The following is a 12,840-nucleotide window of genomic DNA, read 5'->3' as shown; positions in this document are numbered from 1 at the left end:
AAAAAGAGTTAAAATTAATCTATTACATCTGATAAAAAAAAAATAATCCATTACAAATTATAAATTATGTATGAATTTATAGGTTCTTTATTATTTATCAGTTTGGAGGTGCTGCACAGTTTTTTGGTGCTGGTACTATCTTGATAAATCCATGGAATGTCAGAGGTTGCTGCTTTTATTGATTATGCATTGGATATGCCAAGTGATGAAAGAGAAAAACAGCATTACAGATGCCAATATTTGATACTTTGAAGTTGCTAATAACCTACTTTTTATACTGTTGTGATGAGGACAATGGTCTAATGCATCTAGTTCTGATGAAGTAAAAAAAAGAAACACTTTTTGCTCCTGAAATGACCCAACAGTATGCCATCCAAGATGGAGAATTCAGCCTTGAGAATTTGTTACAAAATAATGGTGGAAAGATATCCACTCGCGGACTTGTTAGCGTGAAATCCAATAAGAGGGAGGAATTATGGAGCGTGACATGGGCGGCGGTAAATTGCAGCATAGCAGCGCTTCCTGGAGAAGATGAAATCAGTAGCAACATCATGAAAGAAGAATTGGCGCAGAAGGAGAGGAATTATGATGCCGCTGAGAAACCAAGTGTTAACCAGACTCCGAAAATGGCGATGGACCTCGGACAAGACAACATCACCGCCAACAAAGATCCAGGCAAAGGCAAGGAAGCAGGCTAACAGAGGCAACAACTGGATGAAAAATGGCGAGGAGGCAAGTAGCATATTGGAAAACAGAGTTCTCTCATCGCATCGCTGGGTCCCTCATCTAAATGACTGCGTCACGGAACACCAACATAGACAAAATTGTGGGATGAAGACGACTTGAACTAAGCAAGAGAAGAAGTGGCAATAATGAAAGGAGGAATGGAACCTGAGGCGACCATCTGGGGCACGAGGAATTGCAAGAGAGTAGAAGTTGGATAGCATTTGCGATAAGGGAGAAGAACCGATCAATGGAACCAGGCAATGGTACCATTGTCTCTGGCTCGAGGAAGAAGGAGATCGATGCAGATCTTCTAGTGAGAGAGTGACACTGAGGGAAGAGAAGGTGAGATTTTAGGAAGGAATGCTAAACAACATCGTATTTTGAAGAAAAGAAAAAAAAGACCCAGCCAATTTATGTAAATTTGGTTCGAATTGTAAATTCAGACTGAATTATGTAAACCGTTCGAATCTAATTAGGTCTGAAAAATACTATCAATCACATTGTGATTAGGGGTGTCAAAAATCCCGAAGAGGCAGGGATCCCGTGGGGACCGCCCCGAATGGGTTCCGATGGCGGGAAATTTTCCCTGTGGGGATGGGATGGGGGACAAAATTTCCCCGAAGCAGATGCAGGGACCCGAGCGGGGATCCCCGTCCCCGTCTTCGTATTTCCCACAATCTCCGAATATATTAAATTACTTAAATACCTTTGATAATTTAATTTTTACTTTGGTTTTTTAGTCATTTCACCTTCTATATATATATAGAAAAGTTAGAAACCCTAACTCCTCATCCCACACAGAGCATCGCATTCCAATCCCTAAACACCCTCACCCTGCTCCTCGCGAAACCCCTCCCATTATGCGTTCTCTCCCTCGCCTTTGCACTCAGCGTCCCAGCCAGCCACCTCTGACCACCACCGTCGCAGCCTCGCTACTGTCCGTTTCAGCCGGCCCACTCACTGCGTCATCACCCCACGTGCCGTTTGCCCTCTTCCTTCGCCAACGTTGCTGCTCAGTTGAGTCTTTTTAACTCCTGCGTCGTCGCCGTCAGGCTGTCTTACATTGCTACTCCGCGCCTCTGCTCTTCTCTTCACCGGCGTCTTTGACCTCTTCAGCCGTTTCTCTGTTATCCCTGGTAAGATTCACTGCTCTCTCCTCTTCTTCTTGTATTTTGGCACTTTACTTCATTAATTTGAATGCATGCTATTTAATAATTAGTTTTTGATAATGTAATTTTTCATACTTTAGGTTTCAGTTTTTTTTCTTCATGAATTTGATGGTGATTTTGATTTTTTGATATTGGTGGCTATTGTTTTTGTTAATGAATGCTTTGTTCCATGAATTTTCTGATAATTGTGGGCTATTTTTTATTTTTTTCATACTTTAATTTTTTTATTTTCCATTAATTTTGAATTCTGATTTTGTTGGCTGTTTATGACTTTATGCTATGCTGTTCTGTTTATGATCTTGGCTGTTCTGTTTATGATTTTATGCTAATGCTATGCTGTGTTCTGTTTATAAAGATGTTTTTTTTTTTAATTTTTAAACGTAAGACTCTATTGGAACCAATTTATGCTATGCTGTTCTGTTTAGATTGCATTGTATTCCTTCTCCAATTTTGCTGATGTGATCCATTATGAAATTAAATTTGAACCAATTGATGACTAAACATTAAAGAAAGACTAGTGAGGTGTAAAGTTTGTGCCTGCTACATAATATTGGCAATATAATATATGTTATGTTAAGTAAAGTATGTTAACTTATATTAGACTTCTTTGCTGTAAAGCCAATGAAAAAAGAAACACATAAACCAAGATAATAAAGTTGTAATATTCAAATTAAATACATATCTTCCCCGTATTCTTTGTTAACGTTATAAACCCTTCTTGAAATTATACAGCATTTGTGGAATGCATCTATGCTTTCCATCAGTTTCACTTGACAAGTCTGTTTCCTATAAGTTGAGATACTCATTCCATTCAACATTCTTTTATTTAAAATTTAGTTCTGTGTGAAATTCTTGTTTACGATGTATGTTAACATATTTATGTTTGTGTTGTTTTAACAGAGAAGATGGAGATGTTTGTTGGAAGTTGTATGCTAATAATGAAAGAATATTTGATATTAAAGACTTTATTTTATTGCTTTTTTTTAGAATGGAAGTTGTACTTTAAGATTTTATTTTAAGGACTATAATTTGCTATGTTGTATTTTCTGGACTTATAATTTTAAATAAGATATGTTTGTGTGTTTGTAATAATATTTTGTAGTTTGGTTTTTACTTTTTTTGATATTTTTTTACTATAATTTCCATATGAACGTTAAACATAGGGGGGAATGGGGCCCCACGGAAAACGAGGGGAATGGGGATGGGGACAATGATCCCTCCATGGCAAGGAACGAGGCAGGGACGAGGATTAATTCTGGGGGCGGAGACGGGGAGCAGGGAGGCATCTCCCGCTCCATTGACATCCCTAATTGTGACACATTAATAATTTTAAAAAAAGATGTTTAGATCATCTTTGTGTGAGTATTCTCTAAATATTATAGTACTAACATAATATCTCCAATGTCTAATGATAAAATAATAATATGGCTAAAACATTAAATGGGTGTTCTAACTGTATTTGGGATTGAAGTTGTTCTTTAAACTTGGATCTTTCTTGGCTTATTGTGCAAATAAGATATTTACTAAGACTTTTCTTGTAATATGAGTTTAAGAAGGGAAATAAGATTGCAGATGGAGTGGCAAAATATTCCCTGATAAGCCAATTGAAGAAAAACTGGAGATGGAAGCCCCCATGAGAGATAGCAGAATAACTGAGGAGGGAGGCTACAGACCAGAATAGCTGCTCCAATCGAAGCCATTTACTGGACGAGACTCAAAACACAGTGCATTCCAAAATTCAGAGGCAAGGGAATCTAAACTTATTAGATGTATTGATTAGTAGCATAAGTTAACAAGTTAGTTAGAAATTAAATTAGCTGTAGCAGTTAGTTAGAATAAAGACTCAATTAGTCACATGCTTGATTAATTTCATTATAGTGCATGTATATAAACCGTCAATTGAGAAGTTCAATAACAGATTCCATTTTTCCCTTTCCTCTGTTTAATATGGTATCAGAAGCTAACCCTTCTTGAAGCTTCCGTAACCGTCCTCTCTCTCTCTCTCTTCCTCTTTCTTCTCTCTGCCATTTCTGCATCTTCTTTTCTCGATCTTCTTCGCTCTTCCTCTCTTCTTGGCTCACACGATATAGATTGATGAGATCTTTCTTGTTTCATCCCTGTTCTTGAATCGAAATATCAATTTCTGATCAACGAGCCTCGAAGAGAAGACATTCATCGTGCATGTTCATGGAGCCTTCCATTTCACTGTCTTCGGCTACTTCTTCAGCTTCATCCATGACTATCGATCCATGCAATCTCTCTTCGGCTAATCAACTAAGTTTGATCTTAGTTACTCAATAACTCAGTGAGGACAACTATCATTCCTAGAGCCGCGCTATACGAAAAGCCCTCAATGCCAAGAGAAACTTTGGTTTTATCACAGGTTATATTCCTCAACCTGATCCTACCATTGAATCAGAGAAATTTGAAAACTGGCGGTGTGTCAATGATGTAGTGAGCACTTGGATTCTGAACTCTGTTTCAAAAGAGATAGCCACTTCACTGGTGTATACAAATTTGGCTGCTAAACTTTGGAATGATTTGAAAGACCGATTTCAGCATGGCAATGGCCCTCGTGTTTTCGAGTTAAAACGCAATTTGATAAATCTCTGCTAAGGCACGATGACCATCTCACAATACGTTACCAATATCAGAGTTCTTTGGGAGGAATTGAACTCCTACAAACCTGTACAATGCAACTGTGGTGATGCTCGAGCTATGCAAGAATTTTTTCAAGCAGAATACGTCCATTGCTTCTTGATGGGACTAGATGAGTCTTAATCTCAAATTTGGAGCCAAATCCTACTCATGGAACCTCTTCCTATGATTAACAAGGTTCTATCTTTGGTGACTCAAGAAGAGAAACATCGAGCATTAGGAGCTTCCTTGAATTCACTGCCACAACCTCAGGTCGCTTTCCTCGCCCGCAATCCTCATGCCACTCAGCCTAAAGGTCGTGGCCGAGGTACACTCAAGAAAGATCATCCTCTCTACTTTTATTGTGGCCTTCTTAGGCACACAATCGATAAGTGCTACAAGCTCAACGAATACCCACCAAATTTTGGCAAAGGGAGAGGCACGAGGCGATCCGTACACAATGTGTCTGTCAATTTGGAACCATCAACACTTGCCACTCCCATCCTGACTTCTGCTCAAGTTCAACAACTCTTATCCTTACTCAACCATCACCAAATTCAGAAAATTCCAACTCCTGAATTCACAGGCGTCGCAACCCCAGTAGGTATTGTTCTCAACACATCCATGTTAAGGTCAAATTTACCCAATAATGCTTGGATCTTGGATAGTGGAGCCATTATACATATTGCTTGTGATTTATCACTTTTTGAGTCCATTCATACCTCTAAGAATTTTTCAGTTTCTTTATCAAATGGTGACTTTTTTTCTGCGAATTTCATAGGGTCAGTTTTCATCAATAACAATATTACACTCCACAATGTGTTTTATGTGCTTGAATTTTGAGTCAATTTACTATCAGTGTCCCCCTTACTTTCCAATTCTTCACTCACTGTGACTATTGGATACACTCACTTCGTTATTCAGGACAACAAGTATTCGAAGAAGATTCGGAAGGGTAGCCTACAGTAGGGACTTTATATCCTGAAAGCTTGACACCCCAACCAAGTCATCATCATATAGTTCCTCAGATCCTTATGTCTTTACTCAGTCTAATCCGACCTTTCATACTAGTTTTAATCAAATAAATTTGTGCAAATCCCAATTATGGCATGCACGTTTAGGACATGCTCCTTCTAGTGTTTTACAGCATTTAGATAACATTTTGCAATTACCAAATAAGTCAGACCATCACACTTGTGAAGTTTGTCACTTAGCGAAATTCAAAAGACTTCCTTTCAAATCACATAATAACGTGTCCTCCAATGCTTTTGACCTTATACATTGTGATGTTTGGGGACCTTACCTTATCCCAACTTATAATGAAAAATGTTTCTTCTTGACAATTGTTGATGCGTCTCGTTTTTGCTGGATTTATATGCTAACTCACAAGTCTGAGGCCACAGACTGCTTAAAGAATTTTTTTGCCTTGATTGAAACTCAATTTGGCCAAAGAATTAAGTGTTTCAGGTCAGATAATGCCAAAGAACTTGTTCTCGATACATTCCTGCAGCAACGGGAGTCTTGCACCAATTCTCCCGTCCTTATCGTCCACAACAGAATGCCGTCGTGGAATGCAAGTATCAACACCTCTTGAATGTTGCAAGAGCATTGCTTTTCTAATCCAAAGTGGCTATTTCTTTTTGGGGTGAATGCATCCTCACTGTTGCCTTCCTTATCAACCAAACTCCCAGCAAGCTTCTAAATTTCAAGTCACCATTTGAAATTCTTTTTGGCAAGGCACCGCAGCAACGGAGAGTCTTGTATCAATTCTCCTGTCCTTATCATCCGCAACAGAATGCCATCGTGGAACGCATGTATCAACACCTTTTGAATGTTGCAAGAGCATTACTTTTCCAATCTAAAGTGCCCATTTCCTTTTGGGGTGAATGCATCATCACTGCTGCCTTCCTTATCAACCGAACTCCCAGCAAACTTCTGCATTTCAAGTCATCATTTGAACTCCTTTTTGGCAAGACATCCAACTGTGATTCCTTGAGAAGTTTTGGATGCCTTACCTATGCAGCAACTACTCCCAATTCTAGGACTAAATTTTGCCCAAGAGCTAACCCCTCTGACTTTGTTGGCTATCCTATTGGCTATAAAGGATATAAACTTTACAACCTTCGCACCAAATAGTTCTTCATATCCAGAGACATTGTATTTCATGAAACCATCATGCCCTTTAATCAATCCCCTCATCTTCAATCCAACACAGATATGCTTCACGACTTTGCACTACCTAAACCTATTATAGATCCTACTCCATCACATTTACCACCTTCGCCTCACACCAATTCCACACCCGCACCCTATTCTCCAAGCCTTTCTTCCATCGTCACCAGCACTCAGCCTCAACCACCACCATTACGATGATCTACCCGACACACTCAGCCACCATCATATCTAAATGACTATGTGTACCATAACTCAACACCATATCCTCTCACTAACCACCTTAGTACTCACAAGCTCGGCTCCAAATATCACAATTCCATTGCTCGGTTGGACATCATTCCTGAACCTCAGTTCTATCACCAAACTGTCAAGTTTAAAGAGTGGTGGCAGGCCATGCAAGAAGAGCTAGATGCCCTCGAAGCCAATAACACTTGGGTCTTGGTTGAATTACCCAAAGTCAAATGTGCAATTGAGTGCCGATGGGTGTACAAAGCCAAATTAAAGGCTGATGGTAAAATGAAGTGCTATAAGGCACGCTTTATCGCCAAAGGCTACACTCAACAAGTCGGGATCGACTTTAGGGATACCTTTAGCTCGGTCGCAAAAATCACCACAATAAGGACTCTCTTCACCATTGCTGCTGTCAAGAATTGGAGTCTTCTCCAATTAGATATCAACAATGCGTTTCTCAACAGTGAATTATATGAAGAAGTTTACATGGAGTTACTCTTGGGCCATCCTCAACAGAAAGGGGGATTAGTTTGCAAGCTCACAAGGTCCTTGTATGGTCTAAGGCAAGCTTCACGGCAATGGTTTACCAAGTTCTGCTACACTCTCCTCAGCCACGAGTTCATATAATGCAAACAGGATTACTCTCTATTTGCTTTGGGAGAAGGTGATGCGACTACTTTCCTCATTATTTATGTGGATGATATCATCATTGCTGCCCCCAAGCAAGAGATGGTTGACAATGTTAAGCTGAAACTCCAATCAATTTTCAAGCTCAAAATCTTGGGTGACCTCAAGTTTTTTCTGGGTTTAGAACTTGCACTCTCTAAAGCTGGCATCGCGCTTACTTAGAGAAAGTATGCGTGCGTTGTCGTTATTGAAAGAGACAGGTTACTTAGGATGTAAGCCTGCCACCATGCCTATGGATACAAATTTGAAACTTCGAGCTGGTGAAGGCGATCCCGTACTTGACCCGTCCCACTATAGAAGACTGATTGAGCGCCTCATGTATTTAACTATTTCCAAACCAGACATTACCTTCGCAGAAGTGAAATTGGCCCAGTTTATGTCCGATCCGCGCTTTCCCCATTTGAATGCCGCTCATGAGGTCCTTCGTTACTTGAAAGCTGCACCAGGACAAGGGCTCCTTTTCTCCTTTAAGTCCAAATTCAATCTCACTATGTACACTGATGCGGACTGGGGTGGCTGTTTAGATACAAGGCGATCCACCATTGGGTATTACACTTTTTTGGGTGATTCTCTGATATCGTGGAAGAGCAAGAAACAAGATGTGGTTTTCAAAAGCTCGACCGAGACTGAATATCGGGTGTTGTCAAATGCTGCTTGTGCGGTCCTTTCGCTCGTTGCTTTGCTAAAATTCATGCACGTTGAGGTCCACTCAGACATGGTTTTTTGCGACAACATATCGACTATTCAGATGTCTATCAATCTATCCTTATATGAAAGGTCCAAACACATCGAAATCGACTGCCACTTTATTCGAGAGAAAGTCGCTTCTGGGATTATCAAGTTGGTGCACATTCCAAGCAAGCATCAACTTGCGGATATTCTCACCAAAGCACTCCCTGCACCTCAGTTTCAGTTTCTCATGGCCAAGTTAGGAACATACAACATGTATGCTCCAACTTGAGTGGGGATATTAGATGTACCGATCAGTAGCATAAGTTAACAAGTTAGTTAGAAATTAAATTAGCTATACCAGTTAGTTAGAATAAGGGCTTAATTAGTCACAGGCTTGTTCAATATCATTAAAGTGCATGTACATAAATCGTCAATTGAGAAGTTCAATAACAGATTCTATTTTTCCCTTTCCTCTGTTCAATAAAACTTTGCGGAATCACTGTGGAGACCTAATGCCAAATTCGGGAATTCATAACCCTCTCTCAGTCGCCAACGATGCTGATGTAACTTCGCCGGAGAGGAGAAACACCACTGTAAATAGAACCAACACACCCGGGCAAGGCAGCCAAGCAGGGAAGGAGAAATTCGACGCAGCTAGGGAGCCAACAGAAGCTTTGTTGGCGACGAAGATTACCGGCGAAGCTGTGGTGGACGGCGACTTCAACTGCGGAAATGGGCAGCAGACGTCGACGGTGGAAGTCGGTTGCAGCAGCAACGGAGATGGATTAGAAAAGAGAAGAACCGATGTTTTGAGGCAGAGGGGCTAGGGGTGAGCACGGGTCGGGTTGGTTCGGCTTTCCTTACCAATTGGATTGTAATTGGTTCGGATTTGTATTTTTTTTGTACTCGATAAAATAGAAATTCATAAAAAAAATAAAATTTTTATCTTAAAAATTCTATAAGTACAATAAAAATGTAACATTAATAAAATAATCCAAACATGTTAAATACCAAATACATTAAAAACTAAACACATTAAAATCCAAACATATTAAACACTAAAGATATTAAAATCCAAATATATTAAAAGGCATATATATTTTTAAAATTTTTATTTTTTTATTTAATTAATATATAGTCAAGTTTACGGGTTAGTTCGAGTTCCGCACTCCCAAAACCGTTACCCGAACCAATTGCTAGAGAGTCATTGGTTTGGTTCAGATTGGACCCGATGATCCGTTGATTCCATAACCAATTTAATTGGTTCGGTTTGGATTCGGACGGGTAATCGGATACCCGCGACCCGTGCTCACCCCTAAGAGCAGGGGTGCGCACGGGTCGGGTTGGTTCAAGTTTAAGGTAAAATTAGAACCGAACCAATTGAATTGTAATTGGTTCGGTTTAGTTCGGATTTGTATTTTTTTGTGTATGTATCCGAACCAAACCAAACCGATTAAAAACGGATTGGTTCGATTCGGGTAATTGGGTACCCGATGAAACATAAATTCATAAAAAAAAAAAAAATAAAAAAACGAAATTTTTATCTTAAAAATTCTGCTTTATTTAATTAATATATGGTCGGGTCTACGGGTTGGTTCGGATTCTGCAACCCCAGAACCATTACCCGAACCAATTACTAGAAAGAGTTATTGGTTTAGTTTAGGTTGGACCCGATTACCTATTGGTTCCAGAGTCAATTTAATTGGTTCGGTTTGGATTCAGACAGATATTGGGTAACCGCTACCTCTGCTTATCCCTACCTAAGAGGGGCGGGGTGAAAGGGTGTCAATGTAGTCTCTGGCNAATTTTTTTATTAATCGTTTTTAATAAAAAAAAATGGAAATACGTAAAAGGAAGATATGCATATAAAAGAAAAAGTATAGTTTGGTTACCTCTTTTAATTGGCCCCTATTTAGTGGGTTGGTTAGTTGGGTGGTACAAGGCAGAGCCCACCACCACTGTGCAGCTCAGCAGCACCATGACTACTAACCTTTTTAAGAACAAAACCTGAAAAGCCAACTCTGAAAGCATACACAACTTCCACCATTCCTGAAATCAAAAAAACCTTCTTGACTTCTTTCAATCTCTCATCAAATGGAGTCCACTCCGGAGTTTTACCAGAACGTCGTCGTAATGAGGCACGGCGACCGCATCGACAACTTCGACCATTCCTGGGCTTCGTCTCCCCCTTCCTCCGCTGCATTCAAACCGCCGCCGAAGTTGTCTCTGCCCTCTCCGCCGTCTCCGACTCCCCTGACGCCCTCACTGGCGACGCCCTTCCCATCGATCCTTCCAAAATCAAGGTCCCATCCCATACTCCCCTACCTTCCTTTTTAATTCAAGTCAACGTATCCATTCTTTTCTTTTCTTATGCTATGCTTGTGAACAAATCAAATCAAATAAAATCAAGTGCAGGTTTCTGTTGAATATGGATTGTGTGAAATGATGAGCAGAGAGGCTATCAGGCTTGATGTTGCTCCAAAAGATGGAAATTGGGGTTTTGATATATCCGAGCGCCAAGCCATGCTTCCACCTGGCACAGTTGATGAAAATGCAGTAAAAATCTATAAAGAGGTATACACGCTACTTCATCTTCATATTCATTTTTTTTCAGTTGCATCCATCTGATGAGAGACTCTTTTATTTATTTATTTTTCCACATCAGTTGCCCCGGTGGGAAGAGCCTGTTTTGCAAACTAAGGCAAGATATCAGCACATCGTCAAAGACCTCGCGGATAAACATCCTACCGAAAACTTGCTGCTTGTCACACATGGTATATATACAATCCTGCCATGCATATACTGTTCATATACCAAACACTCTTGACACGCATATAAAATACTTTCAATATTAATTAATAGTAGTGTTAGATGCTTCAATATTAATTAATAGTAGTGTTAGATGCAGCACATTTTGTGATTTGTAGCCATCAGTTAGTTATCATTAGTATTTTTAACGGTGTGATTTGTAGCCATCAGTTAGTTATCATTAATTAATTGTGAAGGAGAGCATTAGATGAGTTGTCATCCCATGAAGGTCATGGGTTAGTGAGTGATGTAGTTGTCAAGTTAGGTTGCGTATATTACACTTTTTGGATTTGACCTGCATTTTATGCAGGATGCTTATGTACTAGACTTTCCTTTTAACAAAATAAAGGATATGCCTGTATTATAAAGGGTGTATGCATAACGAGATTGTAGTAACAATATCATATCATTCCACTTTGTTTTTTTTGGCAGGGGAAGGAGTTGGGGTTGCTCTTTCTTCATTCAAGAAGGGTACAACAGTTTATGAAGTTGATTACTGTGGATATGTGGAACTTCGACGCCCTATTTTCAAGAAAGACCAATCATTTGTTGCTGGGGAGTTTGAAGTAACTGGCCAAACAGCTGTAAACTTCATCTCCTCCGAAATCCTTTGAGCAATCACAATCACTATCACTATCTCTTGGACTCCATTTCATGACTCCACTGTTGTGTTGTCAAATGCGAATTATTAATTCGAATTTAGTAGCAGAATTAAAGCACCATTAGATTATGCTTCCCACAATGTCGTTTGCCTTGATTGACTACTAGTAAACATTGGAGAAAAAGAAATTAGGTGGAAAAGCGATAGAAAAAAGTGGACTCCATTCTTCCATTTATTCAAAATAAGTTGAAATTTTACATTAATCTAAATCAAGCTATGGACAATATTATGTTTGATAGAATTGAATTTAATGGTGATGTATTATCGCTTCATAGAACTTGTTATTATTATTATTGTTGTTGTTTTATGCATGGTTGTGAATGATAGAACTTGTCTGTTGGGAAGGAAAGTAATTTTCAGTATGCAATCATATAAATTTGTAAATATGTTAAACTAGAGTTAGCCCATTTAACAATAGATAATAGATGTCATATTACAAGTGTAATTAGTAAGATAAGCAATGTAGATACAATTGCAATATGTCAATATCCATATTAGATATGACTTTTACCCTACAACACATCTAAACCTACAGTATATGACAATTAGCATATAAGTCAGAGCTTGGAAGGAATTGAAGGTGGATCCATATGATCAAACATGTTAACTGGGAGATCATCAAAGATGCTGTCATAGTTTTTGGAGCTACCTATGATATCCGTTGACCCAATTCTGCAACTTCCTTCTGATGGATCAAAGAAAGGGAACCCAATGGTGTGTTGTGGGGCTAGCCCAAGCTCATATGCACCAAGAGGTCCAAAGTAATCAGCAAAATTTGGATCATCAATTCTAGTCAAGAAATCTTGGTCTCCCAATGAGAATGGTGTTAGATCAGTTTGGAGTTCATCAGGAATCTGAGGGAAGGGAATTTGTTCCATCATACTACTGCTTTTATTGCTCTCCAAAAGTGCAGATTCTTCTTGCTCAGAATTAGGCAACTTGGGCTTGATAAGATCTGGTAATGCCACCATTTTAATAACCTCGGAATTGTCATTGCAGGAGAACGAGCATGGCTGATGAGGCTTTGATGATGATTCTCCCTCTGATGAAGAACTCAATTTAGGAGCCTACAAC

At 39.3% G+C, this 12,840-nt stretch overlaps 2 protein-coding genes and 1 long non-coding RNA gene across 3 annotated transcripts; 1 reads left to right on the top strand and 2 right to left on the bottom strand.

Annotated features, from left to right (window-relative positions):
• Window positions 3,501–9,133, bottom strand: LOC107624807. The gene is made up of 3 exons (XR_001616970.2): window positions 8,798–9,133; window positions 6,811–6,816; window positions 3,501–3,654 (listed from the first exon to the last, which is right to left on the bottom strand). It is a non-coding gene; the product is annotated as an uncharacterized LOC107624807 (long non-coding RNA).
• On the top strand, window positions 10,195–12,043 carry LOC107624806. Its single transcript, XM_016327264.2, has 4 exons — window positions 10,195–10,600; window positions 10,713–10,871; window positions 10,963–11,071; window positions 11,538–12,043. Exons 2-4 carry the CDS (start codon window positions 10,740–10,742, stop codon window positions 11,717–11,719), a joined length of 423 nt encoding a protein of 140 aa, XP_016182750.1. The 5' UTR covers window positions 10,195–10,600; window positions 10,713–10,739; the 3' UTR covers window positions 11,720–12,043.
• Window positions 12,324–12,737, bottom strand: LOC110269162. The gene has a single exon (XM_021116827.1). The coding sequence runs from the start codon at window positions 12,735–12,737 to the stop codon at window positions 12,324–12,326; it is 414 nt and encodes a 137-aa protein (XP_020972486.1).

This window comes from Arachis ipaensis, chromosome B02 (genome assembly GCF_000816755.2).
Source record: "Arachis ipaensis cultivar K30076 chromosome B02, Araip1.1, whole genome shotgun sequence".
NCBI lineage: Eukaryota > Viridiplantae > Streptophyta > Magnoliopsida > Fabales > Fabaceae > Arachis > Arachis ipaensis.
The sequence above is the reverse complement of the archived record's forward strand: the minus strand, read 5'-3'. Positions and strand labels throughout refer to the sequence as shown.